Below are 22,566 nucleotides of genomic sequence, written 5' to 3' on the forward strand. Positions count from 1 at the left end.
CCTACACCTTGAGGTTGGTGGGACTCCAGAGGCACCAGCAGCTTCAAATACCTGTTTGCTGCTTTGTAATGGCATTTTAGCAGCTGCTCTCTTAGGGTGCATTCACACCAGAGCTGTTTGGTCCGCTTTAACCGAACTCTGGTTCATTTTCCCAGATAGTCCGGTTCGTTTCGAGTGGTGTGAACGCTCACACAAACTCTGGTGCGGACCAAACAAGCGCACTCTGGACTGCCTGAAACAGGTGGTCTCGGTCCGCTCCCTAACGAACCCTGGTGCGGTCCATTGGAGGTGTGAACGCAAGGCAGACCAAATTGTGAACCAAAGGCAGGATGAGGCATAAACCGTAATGATATACGGCCTTGAATGGGATTCAATACGCTAAAACACATGTCGGTACCTCCCTTGGCGTCTGGGTAGCCATGGCAACACGTGGTAGTCTGTGCTGATTTATTCGTCTCCTGTAAAGGACGACATGCTGGACAGCTCACCACCTTGCTGGCTGCTCATAATGCCGAAATGAAAGAGCAGAGGCCACAAGACAGCGTAAATTCTGTGTTTTTTCATTGTTTATGTGGAAGAAAAGACCGACGGAAGGAGTTTCGTCTTCTACGCCTTCTTTTCTTCTTGGTCGCCGTTTGTTTGTGGCGACAGCGCCCCTAGCAGGCAGAGGTTGTAGGTGTTCAGACGGTTTGGTCCGCTTGACCAAGAGAGCAGTGTGAATGCGAACCAAACCAAAGGAAAGTGCAACAATGTTGCCATTTCTGTTCCAAAAGGGACCGAGTCCCCGGACTATCAGGTGTGAACAGGACCTTAATCTGATGAATTAGTCTGTCAGAAACCTTCCTCATTATGCCTTTATCTGCACAAACCCGTCTGTGCTCTGAATCAGACACTAATTCCTTCACAGTATGATGATCACACTGAAGTTTTCCTGAAATATCTCATGTTGTCATTCCTTGTCCAAGGCATTACACTATTTGACACTTTTCAGCAGAGATCCTTTTTCTTTCCCAGATTCCTGAAACCTGCGGCCTGATTAATAATGGGGAACAGTGCATTTTGAGGTTTTGATTTTTTTTTTTAAATAATGGTTATAATTATGAAGTTTGTTCAAAAACATTTGGATTATGCTCTAACAGCTGATGACTTGAAAATACTCTGACTGTCATTTGCATAAATATTTAGGAAAATCAGGACTGTGTAGATCTAGAACATACAGAAGTTTAACTTTTTAACTCTTATTTTTTGAGATGCTCTGTTTTTAGAGATGTCCTCTCTGTCACTGACTTATAAAACATTTAGACTCCAACCAATCAGATCTCAGCTGTTCATCCTGCTTTTCTGTTTCTTTGCAGCAATTTGGAAAAATCCTGGACGTGGAGATCATCTTCAACGAGCGCGGCTCCAAGGTAAGAGTCTCATTAGTCTGACTGTCCTACCTTTGGGTCGGATCAGACCTCACCTCTGCATTCATGGAGGACATTCACCTGATTTTAACCCCTAAATGCCTTCTGGATCATGTTTGATACACACTTTGATGGGATCTCTATCTAATCATAAATTACTGACAATCTTTTTAATACAGGCAGATAAATTATTTTTAAAAAGCCCTACGGTGGATTATTGGTTGCCAAAAACACCTTAATGTGTCAAATGCAATACAAGAAATATAAATGTAATTTTATGGAAATGTTTACTTTTTTTAAGATTTGGGTAGAAAGTTGAATAAATATTTCAGTTACAGAAATGAGAATTTTCTGGCAGTTATTTGAGTTAACAGGCTTTAAGGGGTTAAATATTTCCCAACAGTGTGTCATAAACTTCACGGATATTTAAAAATAATCTGGGATTTGTTCATATTTCTCTGAGAAAATCACCAGAGGAAGAATTTCTTTATCTGAGAACACCCAAACGTACTTTTAGAGAAACACTCGTCAGCAGAATCAAACTTCATTCGTCCTTCACCGTGAAAATAATCCACACTCCTCTTCACCAGAACTTTCCGCCCACCGGCTCAAAGAAATCCTCGATTAACGGGACGAGCAAGGACGCTGTCGGGCTTTAGCGGCTCACCGCTAATGTCTACCAGGTAACTGTTGACAAGGTCACCAGGAGCGAGCCGCCAACGCTGATTACATTTAAAAACACCAAGGAAGAAGAAGTGTGCCGTCAGTGGTTAATGAGAGGAAATCAGATGTAGATATTGATGAATGGTTAATGAAGCTTCTGTGTTTTAGTAACCGATCAGAGTCAGAGCTGATCGATCCGGCTTTATTAAAACGTCCTCTTCAGAAAAACATCCGGCGTGTTCCTTTAACACCTCCCATTGTTTCTGAAGTTTCGTTTCTCATTACTGATGCTGGAAAAAGTGAATTTTCTTCCATTCTTTGGCAGATTGAATATTCCACATCTCCACTTCATCACACAGATGTAATTGCCATAGAGCCGTGCAGTATGGGAGCGCGGCGGTGTGTGATTTATGTGGAACTACACTGTATGCAATTAAACCCCCGCTATTAACGCAGGCATCTATTATGGAGGCATGTTATTAACCCTGGAGGCCAGGTTTACTGAGGGATGGAGCTAATGTTGGGAGAAAACACCGACAGGACTCCAACAGCTCACGTCTCTGCTCTTCTAACTTTCTGCTTCAGTTCTGGAATGTTCTGGATGGATCATCAGGAAATATCCTCTCATTCCTGAGAAACTAAACCTCAAACCAGCCATCGAGCTTTCATATCTGCACAGCAGTGTAGAACCAGTGGAGACTGAGGTTATCTATGCTTTTACCCTGTGGAAACACGCACTAAGTTCATCAGAGGCTAAAGGAGAAAGACGCGTCAGGGCTGAAATAAATATTTCAGTTACAGAAATGAGAATTTTCTGGCAGTTATTTGAGTTAACAGGCTTTAAGGGGTTAAATATTTCCCAACAGTGTGTCATAAACTTCACAGATATTTAAAAATAATCTGGGATTTGTTCATATTTCTCTGAGAAAATCAGAGTTTGGTGTTTCTGGTGTTTCTGGTGAAACACCAGAAACACCAGAAACAACAGAAACACCAGAAACAACAGAAACACCAGAGACACCAGAGACACCAGAAACATCAGAAACACCAGAAACACCAGAAACAACAGAAACACCAGAGACACCAGAAACACCAGAAACAACAGAAACACCAGAAACACCAGAAACACCAGAAACACCAGAAACAACAGAAACACCAGCAACACCAGAAACAACAGAAACACCAGAGACACCAGAGACACCAGAAACATCAGAAACACCAGAAACACCAGAAACAACAGAAAGACTAGAAACACAAGAAACACCAGAAACACCAGAAACAACAGAAACACCAGAAACACCAGAAACAACAGAAACAACAGAAACACCAGAAACACCAGAAACACCAGAAACAACAGAAACACCAGAAACACCAGAAACAACAGAAACACCAGAAACACCAGAAACACCAGAAACATCAGAAACACCAGAAACACCAGAAACACCAGAAACACCAGAAACACCAGAGACACCAGAAACACCAGAAACACCAGAAACACCAGAGACACCAGAAACACCAGATACACCAGAAACACCAGAAACACCAGAAACACCAGAAACAACAGAAACACCAGAAACATCAAAAACACCAGAAACACCAGAAACACCAGAAACATCAGAAACACCAGAAACATCAAAAACACCAGAAACACCAGAAACAACAGAAACACCAGAAACATCAAAAACACCAGAAACAACAGAAACACCAGAAACACCAGAAACAACAGAAACAACAGAAACAACAACAGAAACAACAGAAACAACAGAAACAACAGAAACAACAGAAACAACAGAAACAACAGAAACAACAACAGAAACAACAGAAACAACAGAAACAACAGAAACAACAGAAACAACAGAAACAACAGAAACAACAGAAACAACAGAAACAACAGAAACAACAGAAACAACAGAAACAACAGAAACAACAGAAACACCAGAAACACCAGAAACACCAGAAACAACAGAAACACCAGAAACACCAGAAACACCAGAAACACCAGAAACAACAGAAACACCAGAAACACCAGAAACACCAGAAACACCAGAAACACCAGAAACAACAGAAACACCAGAAACACCAGAAACACCAGAAACACCAGAAACACCAGAAACATCAAAAACACCAGAAACACCAGAAACAACAGAAACACCAGAAACATCAAAAACACCAGAAACAACAGAAACACCAGAAACACCAGAAACAACAGAAACACCAGGAACATCAAAAACACCAGAAACAACAGAAACACCAGAAACACCAGAAACAACAAAAACACCAGAAACACCAGAAACACCAGAAACAACAGAAACACCAGAAACATCAAAAACACCAGAAACAACAGAAACACCAGAAACACCAGAAACACCAGAAACATAAGAAACACCAAAAACACCAGAAACACCAGAAACACCAGAAACATCAAAAACACCAGAAACACCAGAAACACCAGAAACACTAGAAACATCAGAAACACCAGAAACAACAGAAACATCAAAAACACCAGAAACACCAGAAACACCAGAAACACTAGAAACATCAGAAACACCAGAAACAACAGAAACACCAGATACACAAGAAACACCAGAAACATCAGAAACACCAGAAACACCAGAAACAACAGAAACACCAGAAACAACAGAAACACCAGAAACAACAGAAACACCAGAAACACCAGAAACACCAGAAACACCAGAAACACCAGAAACACCAGAAACACCAGAAACACCAGAAACAACAGAAACACCAGAAACAACAGAAACACCAGAAACACCAGAAACACCAGAAACAACAGAAACACCAGAAACACCAGAAACATCAAAAACACCAGAAACACCAGAAACATCAAAAACATCAAAAACACCAGAAACAACAAAAACACCAGAAACACCAGAAACAACAGAAACACCAGAAACATCAAAAACACCAGAAACAACAGAAACACCAGAAACACCAGAAACACCAGAAACAACAGAAACACCAGAAACATCAAAAACACCAGAAACACCAGAAACATCAAAAACACCAGAAACACCAGAAACATAAGAAACACCAAAAACACCAGAAACACCAGAAACACCAGAAACATCAAAAACACCAGAAACACCAGAAACAGCAGCAACACCAGAAACATCAAAAACACCAGAAACAACAGAAACACCAGAAACACCAGAGACACCAGAAACACCAGAAACAGCAGCAACACCAGAAACATCAAAAACACCAGAAACAACAGAAACACCAGAAACACCAGAGACACCAGAAACACCTGGAAACAGCAGCAACACCAGAAACACCAAAAACATCAGAAACACCAGAAACACAAGAAACACCAGAAACACCAGAAACATCAAAAACACCAGAAACACCAGAAACATCAGAAACACCAGAAACAACAGAAACATCAAAAACACCAGAAACACCAGAAACATCAGAAACAACAGAAACAACAGAAACACCAGAAACACCAGATACACAAGAAACACCAGAAACACCAGAAACACCAGAAACACCAGAAACATCAGAAACAACAGAAACAACAGAAACACCAGAAACACCAGATACACAAGAAACACCAGAAACACCAGAAACACCAAAAACATCAAAAAACATCAAAAACACCAGAAACACCAGAGACAGCAGCAACACCAGAAACATCAAAAACACCAGAGACACCAGAGACACCAGAAACACCAGAAACAGCAGCAACACCAGAAACATCAAAAACACCAGAAACACCAGAAACACCAGAAACATCAAAAACATCAAAAACACCAGAAACACCAGAAACACCAGAAACACCAGAAACATCAAAAACACCAGAAACAACAGAAACATAAGAAACACCAGAAACACCAGAAACACCAAAAACACCAGAAACACCAGAAACACCAGAGACACCAGAAACACCAGAAACACCAGAAACATCAAAAACACCAGAAACAACAGAAACATAAGAAACACCAGAAACACCAGAAACACCAAAAACACCAGAAACACCAGAAACACCAGAGACACCAGAAACACCAGAAACACCAAAAACACCAGAGACACCAGAAACACCAGATACACCAGAAACACCAGAGACAGCAGCAACACCAGAAACATCAAAAACACCAGAGACACCAGAGACACCAGAAACACCAGAAACAGCAGCAACACCAGAAACATCAAAAACACCAGAAACACCAGAGACACCAGAAACACCAGAAACAGCAGCAACACCAGAAACACCAAAAACATCAGAAACACCAGAAACACCAGAAACACCAGAAACACCAGAAACAGCAGCAACACCAGAAACACCAAAAACATCAGATACACCAGAAACACCAGAAACAACAGAAACACCAGAAACACCAGAAACATCAAAAACACCAGAAACAACAGAAACACCAGAAACACCAGAGACACCAGAAACACCAGAAACAGCAGCAACACCAGAAACACCAGAAACATCAGAAACACCAGAAACACCAGAAACACAAGAAACACCAGAAACACCAGAAACATCAAAAACACCAGAAACACCAGAAACATCAGAAACACCAGAAACACCAGAAACACCAGAAACAGCAGCAACACCAGAAACACCAAAAACATCAGATACACCAGAAACACCAGAAACAACAGAAACACCAGAAACACCAGAAACACCAGAAACATCAAAAACACCAGAAACAACAGAAACACCAGAAACACCAGAAACACCAGAAACACCAGAAACACCAGAAACACCAAAAACATCAAAAACATCAAAAACATCAAAAACACCAGAAACACCAGAAACACCAAAAACATCAAAAACACCAGAAACACCAAAAACATCAAAAACACCAGAAACACTAGAAACATCAGAAACACCAGAAACAACAGAAACACCAGAAACACCAGAAACAACAGAAAGACTAGAAACACAAGAAACACCAGAAACATCAGAAACACCAGAAACACCAGAAACACCAGAAACAACAGAAAGACTAGAAACACAAGAAACACCAGAAACACCAGAAACAACAGAAACACCAGAAACACCAGAAACAACAGAAACAACAGAAACATCAAAAACATCAAAAACACCAGAAACACCAGAAACACCAAAAACATCAAAAACACCAGAAACACCAGAAACACCAAAAACATCAAAAACACCAGAAACACTAGAAACACCAGAAACATCAAAAACATCAAAAACACCAGAAACACCAGAAACATCAAAAACACCAGAAACACCAGAAACACCAGAAACATCAAAAACATCAAAAACACCAGAAACACCAGAAACACCAGAAACATCAAAAACACCAGAAACAACAGAAACATAAGAAACACCAGAAACACCAGAAACACCAAAAACACAAGAAACACCAGAAACACCAGAAACAACAGAAACACCAGAAACACCAGAAACAACAGAAACAACAGAAACACCAGAAACAACAGAAACACCAGAAACAACAGAAACACCAGAAACACCAAAAACACCAGAAACACCAGAAACACCAGAGACACCAGAAACACCAGAAACACCAGAAACACCAGAGACACCAGAAACACCAGATACACCAGAAACACCAGAAACACCAGAAACACCAGAAACATCAGAAACACCAGAAACATCAAAAATACCAGAAACACAAGAAACATAAGAAACACCTAAAACACCAGAAACACCAGAAACATCAAAAACATCAAAAACACCAGAAACAACAAAAACACCAGAAACACCAGAAACATCAAAAACACCAGAAACACCAGAAACACCAGATACACCAGAAACACCAGAAACAACAGAAACACCAGAAACACCAGAAACATCAAAAACACCAGAAACAACAGAAACACCAGAAACACCAGAGACACCAGAAACACCAGAAACAGCAGCAACACCAGAAACACCAAAAACATCAGAAACACCAGAAACACCAGAAACACAAGAAACACCAGAAACACCAGAAACATCAAAAACACCAGAAACACCAGAAACATCAGAAACACCAGAAACACCAGAAACATCAAAAACACCAGAAACACCAGAAACACCAGATACACAAGAAACACCAGAAACACCAGAAACATCAGAAACACCAGAAACAACAGAAACACCAGAAACAACAGAAACACCAGATACACAAGAAACAGCAGAAACACCTGAAACATCAAAAACACCAGAAACAACAGAAACACCAGAAACACAAGAAACACCAGAAACACCAGAAACATCAAAAACATCAAAAACACCAGAAACACCAGAAACACCAAAAACATCAAAAACACCAGAAACACCAGAAACACCAAAAACATCAAAAACACCAGAAACACTAGAAACATCAGAAACACCAGAAACAACAGAAACACCAGATACACAAGAAACACCAGAAACATCAGAAACACCAGAAACACCAGAAACAACAGAAACAACAGAAAGACTAGAAACACAAGAAACACCAGAAACACCAGAAACAACAGAAACACCAGAAACACCAGAAACACCAGAAACACCAGAAACATCAAAAACATCAAAAACACCAGAAACACCAGAAACATCAAAAACACCAGAAACAACAGAAACACCAGAAACACAAGAAACACCAGAAACATCAAAAACATCAAAAACACCAGAAACACCAGAAACACCAAAAACATCAAAAACACCAGAAACAACAGAAACACCAGAAACACAAGAAACACCAGAAACACCAAAAACATCAAAAACACCAGAAACAACAGAAACACCAGAAACACAAGAAACACCAGAAACACCAGAAACATCAAAAACATCAAAAACACCAGAAACACCAGAAACACCAAAAACATCAAAAACACCAGAAACAACAGAAACACCAGAAACACAAGAAACACCAGAAACACCAGAAACATCAAAAAAACCAGAAACAACAGAAACACCAGAAACATCAAAAATACCAGAAACACCAGAAACACCAAAAACACAAGAAACACCAGAAACACCAGAAACACCAGAAACATCAAAAACACCAGAAAAACTAGAAACATCAGAAACACCAGAAACACCAGAAACATCAAAAACACCAGAAACACCAGAAACATCAAAAACATCAAAAACACCAGAAACACCACAAACACCAGAAACACCAGAAACACCAGAAACATCAAAAACATCAGAAACACCAGAGACACCAGAAACACCAGAAACAAGCTGGTATGGAGGGGCTGTTGGTCTTTCTGTGACGCTGAACCGCTGTGGAGGAGTCTGTCTGCAGTTTGTTCAGACTAAAATCTAAATATAACCCCAATTAGACTTATGTTTCAAATGCTGTGGATTTTACTAGACTATTATCAGGGTTTAAAATCTCTCTGTGGTATAATCAGAGTTGTAATAATTTATCTGAATAATTACTGCCACTAAAACATGTAAGAGCTGCATGAAGAGGCAATTTTCCTCTCCTGTGTCTCTACTCACTGCTTTTTAATTTTTCTGCTTTTACAGGACGGTGGTGCATTGTGATATGTCAGTAATAACAGGACTGTACTAATCCCTGAAACAGAGTGGTATGTCAGTAATGACAGAACTGTACTAATCCCTGAAACAGAGTGATATGTCAGTAATAACAGGACTGTACTAATCCCTGAAACAGAGTGGTATGTCAGTAATGACAGGACTGTATTAATCCCTGAAACAGAGTGATATGTCAGTAATGACAGAACTGTATTAATCCCTGAAACAGAGTGGTATGTCAGTAATGACAGAACTGTACTAATCCCTGAAACAGAGTGGTATGTCAGTAATGACAGGACTGTACTGATCCCTGAAACAGAGTGATATGTCAGTAATAACAGGACTGTATTAATCCCTGAAACAGAGTGGTATGTCAGTAATAACAGGACTGTATTAATCCCTGAAACAGAGTGGTATGTCAGTAATAACAGGACTGTACTAATCCCTGAAACAGAGTGGTATGTCAGTAATAACAGGACTGTATTAATCCCTGAAACAGAGTGGTATGTCAGTAATAACAGGACTGTATTAATCCCTGAAACAGAGTGGTATGTCAGTAATGACAGAACTGTACTAATCCCTGAAACAGAGTGGTATGTCAGTAATAACAGGACTGTATTAATCCCTGAAACAGAGTGGTATGTCAGTAATGACAGAACTGTACTAATCCCTGAAACAGAGTGGTATGTCAGTAATAACAGGACTGTATTAATCCCTGAAACAGAGTGGTATGTCAGTAATGACAGAACTGTACTAATCCCTGAAACAGAGTGGTATGTCAGTAATGACAGAACTGTACTAATCCCTGAAACAGAGTGGTATGTCAGTAATGACAGGACTGTATTAATCCCTGAAACAGAGTGGTATGTCAGTAATGACAGGACTGTATTAATCCCTGAAACAGAGTGGTATGTCAGTAATGACAGGACTGTATTAATCCCTGAAACAGAGTGGTATGTCAGTAACGACAGGACTGTATTAATCCCTGAAACAGAGTGGTATGTCAGTAATAACAGGACTGTATTAATCCCTGAAACAGAGTGGTATGTCAGTAATAACAGGACTGTATTAATCCCTGAAACAGAGTGGTATGTCAGTAATAACAGGACTGTATTAATCCCTGAAACAGAGTGGTATGTCAGTAATAACAGGACTGTATTAATCCCTGAAACAGAGTGATATGTCAGTAATAACAGGACTGTATTAATCCCTGAAACAGAGTGATATGTCAGTAATAACAGGACTGTATTAATCCCTGAAACCGAGTGGTATGTCAGTAATAACAGGCGTGTCCTCTCTCTCCAGGGTTTTGGCTTCGTAACGTTCGAGCATAGCGTGGACGCTGACAGAGCCCGGGAGAAATTACACGGCACCGTGGTGGAAGGCCGTAAAATCGAGGTGCATGTTCTCAGATATTTCTTCCTCCTCTCCTCCTCCTCCTCCTCCTTCTTCGTGTGTGCGTTGGCGTGAGTGTTCATGTATTCGTGTGCTTGTTTCTGCGTGTGGATATTTGTCTACCGCCTCATCCCACCTCGCCATCTTCCTCACGACATCAAACTGTCAGATCATACCAGCATCATTATTTCCTCCCCTGTGCTGTTTGATTAACCCTAACATGAATAAATGCTGACTTCTTCTTCCTCCAACATGGCTGTCTGTGAGAGCTCTCTTTCATTTCTCCTCTTTCTGTTCCTTTTGAACTTCTAGCAGCAGAGCTAGAGACAGTTTGGCCTTCAATGCTAAAAATGTTCTTTAATGTTTTCTGAAGACAGAACCTGTCCCCTTTTGGTAAAGTCCTGATATCCTTCTGATCCATGGACCAGGTTAGATGAAACCAGGAGAGAGAGAAAGGTTCTCTGCAGACCTGATCCAGCAGCATGTCAGTGCCCCATGCTTGTGTCCAGCTCTGATCTGGAAGCATAACTCCGTCCATTTTTACCCCAAAGTTCAATATGATGAGTTTAATACCTTTAAGATACAGCTAAGTTACCAAACATTCATCCCAGTCTGAAACATCTAAATGTTAGCCCTCCACCATACTGGGACATCTGAGACCCTTCAGGGTCAGCACATCAGACCCAGACATCTACAGCACAACCAGGGGCTCCTGGCAACCCTCCTACCCTCCTGATGGTTCCCTAGGCCAGTCTTCCTCACCACATCTACCCTCACTCCCCCCTAAAGGTCTGGACAGATTATTCTCCAGTGCCGCTGGTAGAATGTGGGGACATCCAGAGCAGGGGTAGTGTTCACCCTTCTTCCCATCAGGTGGTGCCCGATGATGGCCATATTCGTCACATCTATGCCTTACTCCAGCCTCCATCTTCGCCAGAACATGCCTAAAAGTTCTGCACAGTACTGTACCATATGTGCATATTTGAAACTTGTAAAATGAGTCTTTTAGAAATGTTAGCGCGAAGAATCTGCTAACAATCAGGACGAATACGGAAACACAACACCAGTCAAACCGGGACCCCCAGGCGCTTCCTCAAGCAGAAACAGAGAGCATGGATAAGTAAAGCCCGAGGCAGGGGGGAGAGCAGTGTCAGTTTAAGCAGCTATTTTTAATTTTACTCTAGTATTAGTCTTTAAATGAAATGCATTTCAGTTTAAGTCACATTTTAGTCATTTCTATCTTTTTTAGTTTGAGTCTAGTTTTAGTCGACGAAAACTCAAAACTATTTTAGTCTAGTTTTAGTCATCACAGATCTATGTTTGTTAGTCTCAGTCTAGTTTTAGTCGTCACAGATCTATGTTTGTTAGTCTCAGTCTAGTTTTAGTCGTCACAGATCTATGTTTGTTAGTCTCAGTCTAGTTTTAGTCATCACAGATCTATTTTTGTTAGTCTCAGTCTAGTTTTAGTCATCACAGATCTATGTTTGTTAGTCTCAGTCTAGTTTTAGTCATCACAGATCTATGTTTGTTAGTCTCAGTCTAGTTTTAGTCATGGAAACAAAAGGCTGTCCATGAAATGATCACTGGGGGAGAAGCAGCCAAACCCCAGAGAACAGCAGGTATCACTGACAGCAGAATGAGGAGAATGAAGGAGGAGCTGGGGTGGAGGAGGGTTGAAAAGCAGCTTGCAGAGAGTAGCCAGACTAGGCAGCATGAAAGTGATTGGCCACTAGCATGCTTAGAGGCAACGAGCTGGCCATCAGCTGATCAGGGCTTCCTTGAGATCAGCTGATTTCAAATATATGGCAGCGCTAGACTCCATGGCCTGCCTGAACTTCAACTATATATGCTTGATTTTTTTAATATTGTCAAAGCATACAAAGACGAGCATTAGTGGTTAATGACTCTTCACACTTTTCTCACTTTTCACTATTCATTCTGCCAACATTGGTTATTTGTCCATGCTGCTATGCTACTCTCTTCTTACAAACCCGATACTTTAGAGTTTAGGTTCTGGCTGCCTATGGCTCCAAGGATGAACTGGAGCCGTGCTGCACAGGTTCAAAGGTCAGGCTTGGTTCTACAGCTGTGGTGGAAATGTTCGGAGTTATGCTTCTGTAGCTGCAGCATGAGCTGAGAGTCTGTCAGAGGAATGATTGTAAACGTTTTTTGGCCTCCTGAGTAAGACCCTGCTTATTCCTTTCTCATCCCCTCCTCCCCCCAACATCCTGCCGACGCTAGCTCGTTTAGGGCAGTTACCACGGTAACAGTACACAAACACGTGGGCGGGGCCTAAAGGTTTGGGACCGGTAAGTGTGGGCGAGCCAGCATTTCCTCTCTCTCCTCTCTCTCTCTCTGGAACGTTTGCTACGCTGAAACTCACGTGACATTTCTTTTGACCTGTGGTTGACTTGATGCTCGACATGGACATACATATTTTCTGGCGTGTCGGCGTGCGTGCGTGCGTGTCATCCACTCAGTGTTCTCCTGAAGCTGCGTGTTCTGCGGATTCTGACTATGACATGAAGTCGTTTGCACATCTCTCAGATTGTTGGAACTCATTGATTGATTGATTGATTTTCTTTTGTTTGAAGACAATGCACCCTTATTTTGATTTCCCCTGATAGCCGTTTGTTTTGGATTTGGAATGACCTGATTGGTTGATGGATGACTTGGTCGGTCTCTCTTTTCTTTGGTTGTTTTCGATGCTATGATCGAGAGGCTGTTGTCTGAGTGTGAATGCCTTGTGTTGCTTTTGTCACAACAGTTCTTCTCACGTTTTGAGGTTGACTTGATGTTGCATAATGCTCCCAACATCTTCTCCCCTTCCTGAGACATTTTCTTTGTTCTCTCCTCCTCCTCCTCCTCCTCCTCCTCCTCCCCACCGCATGCATCTTTACATTTACAGAACATCACTTTGCCGAGTGCATCTGTTGTTTCTTTTGTCTGTGCGTTACTGAAATGTCACAATAATTGGGGAGAGCATGCTGGAGAACCTCATCAGATGGAAAATATGCAAATGAGACAGAGGACTGATGTGTTTTTAAGTGTTTCTGAATGCAGTTTGGAAAAACACACAAACAACATGGATGTTTGCCGTGATGGTGTACTGCTTCCTCCGTTAGAGACATGATCAGAGTGTGCATGCAGATTTACTTACCCTGCTTTATCTGCTGCTTTTTTCTAATGACTGATGGGCCTGTCTCTATCTGCTGTAGGTCAACAATGCAACAGCCCGAGTAATGACAAACAAGAAGACTGTCAACCCATATGCAAATGGTAAGATGGGCTCAGCAGGGCCTCTGATGCTCAGTGATCTTTTATTTGCAGAGTGTGGACTATTATTTAGGGATGTAGAAGAAGCTTCTGGTCCATGTGGACGCCTCCTCCACTGATTTTTAGTCTTTGTCTGCAGAGGATGTAGTGTCTCACCTCTAACTTCTACATCCTCCGTCTGCACTGATGTAGTCACTGCAGAACAAATCGCTCCCTTTAGTCAGTCTTTGCAGTTCCTCTGCATGCGCGCTAGTCCACCTCCACTACACCGCTACACTCATATCGTATCCCAGAAGCACCGCCACTCTCCGCTCTGCTGGAGATATGCGCTAGGTCTGTCTGCAGCACCAGCTGCTGCCAAACCGCATCAATCCACGAAGAGCAGATTGATCCAGACAGGAGGAAAAGCATGCAAAGCATCCAGTCATCTCCTAAATACAACACAGACTCAGTGATCACTGCATCAGCATCACGCCTCATCCTGCGGAACACTCCAGGTCAGGGTTTGGTCAGAGGGTCTCAGAGCTTCTACAGCACCGCTGATGCTGTAGAGGATGAAAACCACAGAACTGAACATGAAACCACACATCCTTAGCAAACATAAACATCTAAACTTCATTCTGTTCTCAGCCACGATAGAGAGAAAAGACCCTGGAGTAACGTCAGCATGAACGGCAGAATGATCTGCTGTCAGTTTGTCTGACAGCACCAGAGTGTTCATCTGCTCTGATCAAACCGTGACGTTTAACTCCGTATGAATCCATTAAATCTGGGTTAAGACACACCAACACTCCCATCAGCACCACAGAGAGATCCTAAAGTTCAGACAGAGACGACAGGAAAGCAGATCCTCTCTGAACTCCACACTAAAGAGTGAAATATCGTCTTTGTTCATCGTCCCGTCCTCCATGTAGGTTCACATCAGGAGAGTCAAACATTCCCAGGTTACTGATCATCTCTGGTCCTCAAGACTCAGTCATTAATTTTCCCTCCTCCCGTTCATCTGCGGCGTTGACACTCATCATCATCATCATCATCACCATCATCATCATCGTCTTCGCTAGCCTCGGTAATTCGAACAGATCTGCTGATGTGCTCATCAACAGACTCGGCCCTCGTTAAAGAACAGGGACCGAGACGCCATGACTTTTAAGGATGGGATTAAAAATGGAGACATCATCTCTGGACGCCAGCGTCGGATCGATTTTGACAGAAAATGTCCAGAAGGCAGCGAGCGTGGGTCAGATCGACAACAATGTCAGAGCGGATGATAAAGTGTTGAAAAAATTCAGGCTGGCAGTCGGCTCTGATTATCAGGCTCAGTTAAACACGCAGCAACGTTTCTGAGACTGAGGCCTTAATGCAGAGTTAGAAAAAATTAAAAATACGTGAAATTTAAAAAATATTGCAGATTTACACCAGGGGGAAAAAAAGGAAGAAAAAAAAAAGTGGGGATAATAAATAAATTTATATATATATATATATATATATATATATAATAAAAAACAATAAAACAACAAACAATAAACAATAAAACAATATTAAATAAAGCAGATTTACACCAGACAAAAAATAACAAATAATAAAAATACAATACAAAAGATTTACACAATAAGAAATAAAAAATAAATACAATAAAATGATGCAGATTAACAATAAATAAATAAAAATAATTAAATAAGATAAAATAAAATAAGGCAGATTTACTCAAGAGAAAAGAATTAATTTAAGGAAATACAGATTATCATTAGAAAAAAAAATAAAAAAAATAAAAATAAAATAATGCAGATTTACACCAGAGAACAAAATAAATAAATAAAACAGAATTAAATAAGATTAAATAAAATAATGCAGATTTACACCAGAAAAAAAGTAAAATGAAATAAATAATGCAGATTTACACCATATAAAATCAAAAAGATGAATAATATAAAATAAATAATGCAGATTTACACCAGAAAAAAATTGATAAATAAAGTAAAATTAAATAAATAATGCAGATTTACACCAGAAAAAAATTAATAAATAAAGTAAAATGAAATAAATAATACAGATTTACACCTGAAAAAAATTAATAAATAAGGTAAAATGAAATAAATAATGCAGATTTACACCAGAAAAAAATTAATAAATTAAGTAAAATGAAATAAATAATACAGATTTACACCTGAAAAAAATTAATAAATAAAGTAAAATGAAATAAATAATGCAGATTTACACCAGAAAAAAATTTATAGATTAAGTAAAATGAAATAAATAATGCAGATGTACACCAGAAAAAAATTAATAAATTAAGTAAAATGAAATAAATAATGCAGATTTACACCAGAAAAAAATTAATAAATAAAGTAAAATGAAATAAATAATGCAGATTTACACCAGAAAAAAATTTATAGATTAAGTAAAATGAAATAAATAATGCAGATTTACACCAGAAAGAAAATAATAAATAAAGTAAAATGAAATAAATAATGCAGATTTACACCAGATAAAATCAAAAAGATGAATAATATAAAATAAATAATACAGATTTACACCTGAAAAAAATTAATAAATAAGGTAAAATGAAATAAATAATGCAGATTTACACCAGAAAAAAATTAATAAATAAAGTAAAATGAAATAAATAATACAGATTTACACCTGAAAAAAATTAATAAATAAGGTAAAATGAAATAAATAATGCAGATTTACACCAGAAAAAAATTAATAAATTAAGTAAAATGAAATAAATAATGCAGATTTACACCAGAAAAAAATTTATAGATTAAGTAAAATGAAATAAATAATGCAGATTTACACCAGAAAGAAAATAATCAATAAAGTAAAATGAAATAAATAATGCAGATTTACACCAGATAAAATCAAAAAGATGAATAATATAAAATAAATAATACAGATTTACACCTGAAAAAAATTAATAAATAAAGTAAAATGAAATAAATAATACAGATTTACACCTGAAAAAAATTAATAAAGTAAAATGAAATAAATAATGCAGATTTACACCAGAAAAAAATTAATAAATTAAGTAAAATGAAATAAATAATACAGATTTACACCTGAAAAAAATTAATAAAGTAAAATGAAATAAATAATGCAGATTTACACCAGAAAAAAATTAATAAATTAAGTAAAATGAAATAAATAATACAGATTTACACCTGAAAAAAATTAATAAAGTAAAATGAAATAAATAATGCAGATTTACACCAGAAAAAAATTAATAAATAAAGTAAAATGAAATAAATAATACAGATTTACACCAGAAAAAAATTTATAGATTAAGTAAAATGAAATAAATAATGCAGATTTACACCAGAAAAAAATTAATAAATTAAGTAAAATGAAATAAATAATACAGATTTACACCTGAAAAAAATTAATAAATAAAGTAAAATGAAATAAATAATGCAGATGTACACCAGAAAAAAATTTATAGATTAAGTAAAATGAAATAAATAATGCAGATTTACACCAGAAAAAAATTAATAAATAAAGTAAAATGAAATAAATAATGCAGATTTACACCAGAAAAAAATTAATAAATTAAGTAAAATGAAATAAATAATGCAGATTTACACCAGAAAAAAATTAATAAATAAAATAAAATGAAATAAATAATGCAGATTTACACCAGATAAAATCAAAAAGATAACTAATATAAAATAAACAATGCAGATGTACACCTGAGATCATGGTGGGGGGTGAGGGTTATACTTCACTGTGGTCTTCTAACTGGTACTGGAAGAGCTGGAGCTGAATGCGATCTGGTTTTTCCTCCATTCAGACGTGACTGCTGTGAGACTGTGAGCACCAAAAGAGACCGTTACACCCCTAACCTCACAGTGAGATTTACTTGTGTTAAAATCTTTAATATGTTGATTTTTGTCTAATTAATTCTCATCATTTGAAGCTTATTTAGGCCGTCAGAAGTCTGTGTGGGTGATTTCCTTGAACTAAAGTGAGCAGGGCCTCATACTGGTGTCCATCATTAAACTGGTCTGTCTGTGCTGAGACTGATGCTGCAGAGGAGGCCATCCATGTTCCTAACTTTCAGCAGAGCAAATATTTACTAGAAACTTCTGTGGCTCCAACATTCACAACAGGAAACGGTGCAGACATGTTCACTAAACCCCACGTTAGTCTTCTTTTTTCTAAATGTGATCAAACACACAGAAACAGCTCACATATGTGGAATCCCATCATGCACCACTGAAATCTCCTGCTCCAAAACCTGGATGTATACGTCTGTATCTATTTCAGGTTATTGATCCTTCTCCATCTTTGTTTTTCCTCCTTATATGACCTCTGCGTTGACCCCTCTCCTCCATCCTTCCTCCTTGTATGACCTCTGCGTTGACCCCTCTCCTCCATCTTTCCTCCTTATATGACCTCTGCGTTGACCCCTCCCCTCCATCTTTCCTCCTTATATGACCTCTGCGTTGACCCCTCCCCTCCATCTTTCCTCCTTATATGACCTCTGCGTTGACCCCTCTCCTCCATCCTTCCTCCTTGTATGACCTCTGCGTTGACCCCTCTCCTCTCCTCCATCTTTCCTCCTTATATGACCTCTGCGTTGACCCCTCTCCTCCATCTTTCCTCCTTATATGACCTCTCGTTGACCCCTCTCCTCCATCTTTCCTCCTTATATGACCTCGTCTCCTCCATCTTTCCTCCTTGTATGACCTCTCGTTGACCCCTCTCTCCATCTTTCCTCCTTATATGACCTCTCGTTGACCCCTCTCCTCCTCCATCTTTCCTCCTTATATGACCTCTGCGTTGACCCCTCTCCTCCATCTTTCCTCCTTATATGACCTCTGCGTTGACCCCTCTCCTCCATCCTTCCTCCTTATATGACCTCTGCGTTGACCCCTCTCCTCCATCTTTCCTCCTTATATGACCTCTGCGTTGACCCCTCTCCTCCATCTTTCCTCCTTATATGACCTCTGCGTTGTCCCCTCCCCTCCATCTTTCCTCCGTATATGACCTCTCGTTGACCCCTCTCCTCCATCTTCCTCCTTATATGACCTCTGCGTTGACCCCTCTCCTCCATCTTTCCTCCTTATATGACCTCTGTTGACCCCTCCCCTCCATCTTTCCTCCTTATATGACCTCTCGTTGACCCCTCCCTCCTCCATCTTTCCTCCTTATATGACCTCTCGTTGACCCCTCTCCTCCATCTTCCTCCTTATATGACCTCTCGTTGACCCCTCTCCTCCATCCTTCCTCCTTATATGACCTCTCGTTGACCCCTCTCCTCCATCCTTCCTCCTTGTATGACCTCTGTTGACCCCTCTCCTCCATCCTTCCTCCTTGTATGACCTCTCGTTGACCCCTCTCCTCCATCTTTCCTCCTTATATGACCTCTCGTTGACCCCTCCCCTCCATCTTTTCTCCTTATATGACCTCTGCGTTGACCCCTCTCCTCTCCTCCATCTTTCCTCCTTATATGACCTCTGCGTTGACCCCTCTCCTCCATCTTTCCTCCTTATATGACCTCTGCGTTGACCCCTCCCCTCCATCTTTCCTCCTTATATGACCTCTGCGTTGACCCCTCTCCTCCATCCTTCCTCCTTATATGACCTCTGCGTTGACCCCTCTCCTCCATCCTTCCTCCTTGTATGACCTCTGCGTTGACCCCTCTCCTCCATCATTCCTCCTTATATGACCTCTGCGTTGACCCCTCTCCTCCATCCTTCCTCCTTGTATGACCTCTGCGTTGACCCTCTCCTCCATCCTTCCTCCTTGTATGACCTCTGCGTTGACCCCTCTCCTCCATCTTTCCTCCTTATATGACCTCTGCGTTGACCCCTCCCCTCCATCTTTCCTCCTTATATGACCTCTGCGTTGACCCCTCTCCTCTCCTCCATCTTTCCTCCTTATATGACCTCTGCGTTGACCCCTCTCCTCCATCCTTCCTCCTTATATGACCTCTGCGTTGACCCCTCCCCTCCATCTTTCCTCCTTATATGACCTCTGCGTTGACCCCTCTCCTCCATCCTTCCTCCTTATATGACCTCTGCGTTGACCCCTCTCCTCCATCCTTCCTCCTTATATGACCTCTGCGTTGACCCCTCTCCTCCATCCTTCCTCCTTGTATGACCTCTGCGTTGACCCCTCTCCTCTCCTCCATCTTTCCTCCTTATATGACCTCTGCGTTGACCCCTCTCCTCCATCTTTCCTCCTTATATGACCTCTGCGTTGACCCCTCTCCTCCATCCTTCCTCCTTATATGACCTCTGCGTTGACCCCTCGCCTCCATCGTTCCTCCTTATATGACCTGAGCGTTGACCCCTCTCCTCCATCCTTCCTCCTTATATGACCTCTGCGTTGACCCCTCTCCTCCATCCTTCCTCCTTATATGACCTCTGCGTTGACCCCTCTCCTCCATCCTTCCTCCTTGTATGACCTCTGCGTTGACCCCTCTCCTCCATCCTTCCTCCTTGTATGACCTCTGCGTTGACCCCTCTCCTCCATCTTTCCTCCTTATATGACCTCTGCGTTGAGCCCTCGACTCCATCTTTCCTCCTTATATGACCTCTCGTTGACCCCTCTCCTCCATCTTTCCTCCTTATATGACCTCTGCGTTGACCCCTCCTCCATCTTTCCTCCTGAGCTGACCTCTGCGTTGACCCCTCTCCTCCATCTTTCCTCCTTATATGACCTCTGCGTTGACCCCTCTCCTCCATCCTTCCTCCTTATATGACCTCTGCGTTGACCCCTCTCCTCCATCCTTCCTCCTTATATGACCTCTGCGTTGACCCCTCTCCTCCATCCTTCCTCCTTGTATGACCTCTGCGTTGACCCCTCTCCTCCATCTTTCCTCCTTATATGACCTCTGCGTTGACCCCTCTCCTCCATCTTTCCTCCTTGTATGACCTCTGCGTTGACCCCTCTCCTCCATCTTTCCTCCTTGTATGACCTCTGCGTTGACCCCTCTCCTCCATCCTTCCTCCTTATATGACCTCTGCGTTGACCCCTCCCCTCCATCTTTTCTCCTTATATGACCTCTGCGTTGACCCCTCTCCTCCATCTTTCCTCCTTATATGACCTCTGCGTTGACCCCTCCCCTCCATCTTTCCTCCTTATATGACCTCTGCGTTGACCCCTCTCCTCCATCTTTCCTCCTTATATGACCTCTGCGTTGACCCCTCTCCTCCATCCTTCCTCCTTATATGACCTCTGCGTTGACCCCTCTCCTCCATCCTTCCTCCTTATATGACCTCTGCGTTGACCCCTCTCCTCCATCCTTCCTCCTTGTATGACCTCTGCGTTGACCCCTCTCCTCCATCTTTCCTCCTTATATGACCTCTGCGTTGACCCCTCTCCTCCATCTTTCCTCCTTGTATGACCTCTGCGTTGACCCCTCTCCTCCATCTTTCCTCCTTGTATGACCTCTGCGTTGACCCCTCTCCTCCATCCTTCCTCCTTATATGACCTCTGCGTTGACCCCTCCCCTCCATCTTTCCTCCTTATATGACCTCTGTTGACCCCTCTCCTCTCCTCCATCTTTCCTCCTTATATGACCTCTGCGTTGACCCCCTCTCCTCCATCCTTCCTCCTTATATGACCTCTGCGTTGACCCCTCTCCTCCATCTTTCCTCCTTATATGACCTCTCGTTGACCCCTCCCTCCATCTTTCCTCCTTATATGACCTCTCGTTGACCCCTCTCCTCCATCCTTCCTCCTTCCAGGACCTCTCCGTTGACCCCTCTCCTCCATCCTTCCTCCTTATATGACCTCTGCGTTGACCCCTCTCCTCCATCCTTCCTCCTTGTATGACCTCTGCGTTGACCCCTCTCCTCCATCCTTCCTCCTTGTATGACCTCTGCGTTGACCCCTCTCCTCCATCTTTCCTCCTTATATGACCTCTGCGTTGACCCCTCCCCTCCATCTTTGCTCCTTATATGACCTCTGCGTTGACCCCTCTCCTCCATCTTTCCTCCTTATATGACCTCTGCGTTGACCCCTCCCCTCCATCTTTCCTCCTTATATGACCTCTGCGTTGACCCCTCTCCTCCATCTTTCCTCCTTATATGACCTCTGCGTTGACCCCTCTCCTCCATCCTTCCTCCTTATATGACCTCTGCGTTGACCCCTCTCCTCCATCCTTCCTCCTTATATGACCTCTGCGTTGACCCCTCTCCTCCATCCTTCCTCCTTGTATGACCTCTGCGTTGACCCCTCTCCTCCATCTTTCCTCCTTATATGACCTCTGCGTTGACCCCTCTCCTCCATCTTTGCTCCTTATATGACCTCCGCGTTGACCCCTCTACTCGATCTGTCCTCCGTAGATGACCTCTGCGTTGACCACTCTCCTCCATCCTTCCTCCTTATATGACCTCT

The 22,566-nt window shown here is 41.3% G+C and overlaps 1 protein-coding gene across 5 annotated transcripts in view; it reads left to right on the forward strand.

Annotated features, from left to right (window-relative positions):
* rbfox1 (RNA binding fox-1 homolog 1) overlaps window positions 1–22,566 on the forward strand; it is a 294,065-nt gene that overhangs the window by 231,994 nt on the left and 39,505 nt on the right. For all 5 annotated transcript variants that reach the window (XM_041816738.1, XM_041816737.1, XM_041816739.1 and 2 more), the window contains 3 exons: window positions 1,356–1,409; window positions 10,852–10,944; window positions 14,160–14,220. In XM_041816738.1, the coding sequence (XP_041672672.1) occupies window positions 1,356–1,409; window positions 10,852–10,944; window positions 14,160–14,220 (208 nt within the window). The remainder of the gene's footprint in view (window positions 1–1,355; window positions 1,410–10,851; window positions 10,945–14,159; window positions 14,221–22,566) is intronic.

The sequence above is a fragment of the Cheilinus undulatus genome, linkage group 21 (assembly GCF_018320785.1).
Source record: "Cheilinus undulatus linkage group 21, ASM1832078v1, whole genome shotgun sequence".
In the NCBI taxonomy this organism is placed as follows: domain Eukaryota; kingdom Metazoa; phylum Chordata; class Actinopteri; order Labriformes; family Labridae; genus Cheilinus; species Cheilinus undulatus.